The sequence below is a fragment of the Etheostoma spectabile genome, chromosome 2 (genome assembly GCF_008692095.1).
Source record: "Etheostoma spectabile isolate EspeVRDwgs_2016 chromosome 2, UIUC_Espe_1.0, whole genome shotgun sequence".
Classification (NCBI taxonomy): Eukaryota; Metazoa; Chordata; class Actinopteri; order Perciformes; family Percidae; genus Etheostoma; species Etheostoma spectabile.
Genome location: NC_045734.1, coordinates 30,718,992 through 30,722,840, shown reverse-complemented (window position 1 = coordinate 30,722,840; position 3,849 = coordinate 30,718,992). Strand labels below are relative to the sequence as shown.

At 41.3% G+C, this 3,849-nt stretch overlaps 1 protein-coding gene across 1 annotated transcript in view; it reads right to left on the bottom strand.

Annotated features, from left to right (window-relative positions):
* Positions 1-2,915, bottom strand: part of LOC116704122 (store-operated calcium entry-associated regulatory factor) — a 4,925-nt gene extending 2,010 nt beyond the window's left edge. The window contains exons 1-3 of the mRNA XM_032539381.1: positions 2,670-2,915; positions 1,294-1,472; positions 196-376 (exon numbers count right to left, since the gene is read on the bottom strand). Coding sequence (XP_032395272.1) covers positions 196-376; positions 1,294-1,472; positions 2,670-2,736 — 427 coding nt within the window. The 5' untranslated portion in view covers positions 2,737-2,915. The remainder of the gene's footprint in view (positions 1-195; positions 377-1,293; positions 1,473-2,669) is intronic.
* Between the last annotated feature and the right edge of the window lie 934 nt (positions 2,916-3,849).

Here is a 3,849-nt window from a genome sequence, read left to right as displayed (position 1 = left end):
TGAACCAGCGCCCTGAGCGGTTGGGGGGTACGGTGCCTTGCTCAACAGCACCTGGCAATGCCCAGGAGGTGAAGGGGCATCTCTCCAGCCACCAATCCACACTCCCTACTTTTTGGTCCCTACGGGGACTTGAACCAATGACCCTCCGGTTCCCAACCCAACTCCTTATGGACTGAGCTACTGCCATCCTCCTACCTCCACTTGAACCCCTGCTGCCTTGTTTGGTCCTCTGGCCCTCTGTGGTCAGTTCCAGTGTGTACTCCAGCCCACAGGAGCCCTTTAGTACGTAGGCATCAGCGGGATGACTGTAGCCCTCACAGCTCACCTCAATGCGACCAAATCGGTAGGCATAGTCCAGATCAGTCTTACACTCCCACTGTGAAGAGGTGACCACATCATTCAAAGCCTTATTGTCATATTTAAACACACCAAGGATAAGGGTTCTTCACACAATTACACAAACACACTTGCTTCTTTTTTCTGTACACAACTTTTTGTTTCCAAAATAAAGGAATGTATCATATATGAGTTTTATTAAAAGTATACCTCAGTTTACAGTCAGTCACACCTCCTGGCACTGGGGAAAATAAAAGTCTGCCAGGATTGATGTAATTAGGTTTGTCGCAATATGCAATAAATCAATTAATCGCATCATAAATAAAAATGAGCTGGATCATTTTTAAATGGAAATTATCGAGACCGGAAAAATTTCCATTTTATTTGTTGTTTTCGATTGTGTTTTGTTTTTATTCAAGTGCATTTTTTGTTAACAGAGACTGATGTAAGTGTCTTGGCATGTTGAACTGCTAACGCTGTAAAATAAACCGTGCTCGACTTAACCACACCAGAGACTGGGAACTGCTGCTGCAGTTGTCAATCACACATCACATTAAATCAAAGAATGCTTTTGATACTACTTGGTACTGGGTTATTTTGGTACCGATACCCAGCCCTATGTACCACATGAACTCTATCCACTTTGTGTGTAAAGCAAAAAGTCACCAAAGTCTGAATATCTGGAAAACATTTTTGACCATTCCTATTACCAGGGATAGTCAACAGTTCATTTTTTTGTTGGTCAGCTAAAATAGCTAATTCTTTGAATACATCAACTTGGACGTTGGGAATTGTGATGTTTATTTTTTTGCTATTTTGTTACATTTTAACCAAACGATTAGTCGTGAAATCCATCTTCAGATGAATCAATTGTTTCAGCCCTGCTTCTGAGCAAATGTTACGTTCCACACACTTCATCTCTCTGTCCCAGCTGCCAACCAAAGCCTCTCTCCTCACCTGTACATCCACCCCATCCCAGCCTTTGTTCTGACACTGGATCACCTCTGGGACGAAGGCCTGGCACCCCGCAGAGCCTCCAACACATTGGAGCTGAGGCACTGGGCTGGAGCGCCTCGCTGTGGTGTAGCGACCCTTGTACAGAGTCAACACCTGGATGTCCCGCAGCAGCACGCTGCCTGCAGTGGGGAGTGGAGAAAAGTCAAACATTAAGCTCCATGCTAAAAAAAAGGCACTTACTCTGGAAGCAACAGGTTTTCCAGAGAACGTTTTAGGTATTTTTTAGTAATTTTGATTAATTTGAAGGCTGTACTGGTAACATTGCTGTAACATTTCTATTGTCATCCTGCGAGTTTCATGCAGGTTTTCAGGTTAAGAATGAAAAATATTGTACGTAATAACGCATAAGACGACAACACCCAACCAACCGCCAATTCAGCATTCTGCCCTATGGACGAAGGTGCAGGTCCCTGAGATGCCAGAGAGCTCAGGGCCACTTTGTGTTATCTGTTTTTGTTATTTTAATCATTCTGTACTTCAGAGTTTCTGTAAGCGTTTTTTCCATAACTACAATGAAGAAGAATTCCCCCTTGGGGACCATTAACAACAACAACATAACCAGAAGGAAAAGAAGGACACAAATATTAGTTACAGTGTTCTAATCACAGCTGCATGAAGTCCTCCACAAAATACAGAATCATAGCAGTAAACACCCAGATGGATGCTATTGGATAGAGATACAAATAAACGAATAAGTATCATCATTATTATTAGAAGTAGTAGTAAAAATGTTAATTATCCGTGACGCAGTTACAAAAATGTAACTTCCTGGATGTGAAACATTGACACTGGTGGCGTTAGATACAATTGTGAGTTTAACTAACTAGCAAGAAATAACAGGAATTAACGTTACTCGGCTCTTACATGAGCACACACGTCACTGATACAGACATTACGCTAGCTAACGTTAAATGCCTACGAATTGAGACTACCGTATATATTAGTATAGCAGAGCAACTGTCAACTGTCGGATTTTCTTTGCAACTTCGATAACTTTACGCCTAAATGTAACCTGTTCTGTTAAAAAGAATGTTAGAATTGAACATAATGTATGTACGCTACCTCAGACCGTCTATAAACTCTTTAATTTACGTACTTTCTTTTAAATTTAGCTAATAAATTGGAAAGCTGTCGGAAGTTGTAGTGGTGTTTTGTCTGTTTGCCGCTAGCTATATGGTTACTGAATGTCTGTTGTTGTTAATGTTACTTTGCTACATTTCCTAAACAGAGCGGCTGCCATTTTTATAAATTCACAAGTATCAGTTATGAATTAATAAAAATGGAACAAAGGTCGAAAGGAAGGAAGCAATACTTACCATCATCCCAACTATTGATGTGCCCCGCCAAGAAAAACTGCAACACAACTGTAATATACCATTTCATTTTCTTACTGTGAAATGTTCCTCTCTACAACTAATTCTAGTTATTGTTAAAGTAGAAACGGTCACTCTGCATTACATTAACGTTACAGTACACCTTCCTCCCTTCACTGTCTATGCTTCCGCCACAAGAAACAGTAACTTCCGTGTTGCGTCAACTGTTTATGCTGTCGCAACCAATGGGGCGCGAGCACGACTGCTACACGGCTCTGAATTTATCTCGCGGGATATCTGTGTGTGTGTGTGTGTGTGTGTGTGTGTGTGGTGTGTGTGTGTGTGTGGTGTGTGTGTTGTGTGTGTGTGTGTGTGTGTGTGTCACATATTAAATACATACCATAGGTGTCACATAGATTATATACTGCACTGATAGTTATACACATTACACAAAACAATTACATAACACAATATAATACTTAACAGTTTTGTATAATATTACTGTAAATGTGCTGTATTTATATAGCGCTTTTCTAGTCTTAACGACTACTCAAAGCGCTTTTACATCTACAGGAGACATTCACCATTCACACACATTCATACACTGTGGCCGGGGCTGCCGTACAAGGTGCCACCTGCTCATCAGATAAACATTCACACACATTCACACTCCGATGCGCAGCACCGGGGGCAACTCGGGGTTCAGTGTCTTGCCCAAGGACACTTCGACAATGACTGCAGGGGCGGGGATTGAACCCCCAACCTTCTGATTGACAGGCAACCGCTCTACCACTGAGCCACATACAAAAGCCTGCTGCTTTGACCATCCTGCTATATTGAGTTGAATGGGAATGTGCTCTACTCTCATTCTATTTCTATGGCATTTATCATCAATATCTTTATATCAGAGGTGGTTAAAGGTTGATGATATGTGGAAACTGCATGGGGCTCTGTTAGCTAACATGCAGTCCTTCTACCTGAAGCAGTGTGTGTCCCAGAGGAAAAGGTGGAGGCTCCAGTATGTGTTTTTACTTTTGGGAAGAAGAGAGAAAAAAAAGACACTTTTGGTTTCTCTTTTTATTAGATAGTTACCAAAATATCACACACCACATGCTCAAAATATGGCCTGTTATTAAAACACTTCAAAGCGTTGAACACATTTTAAACTAAAATGATAAGGGAA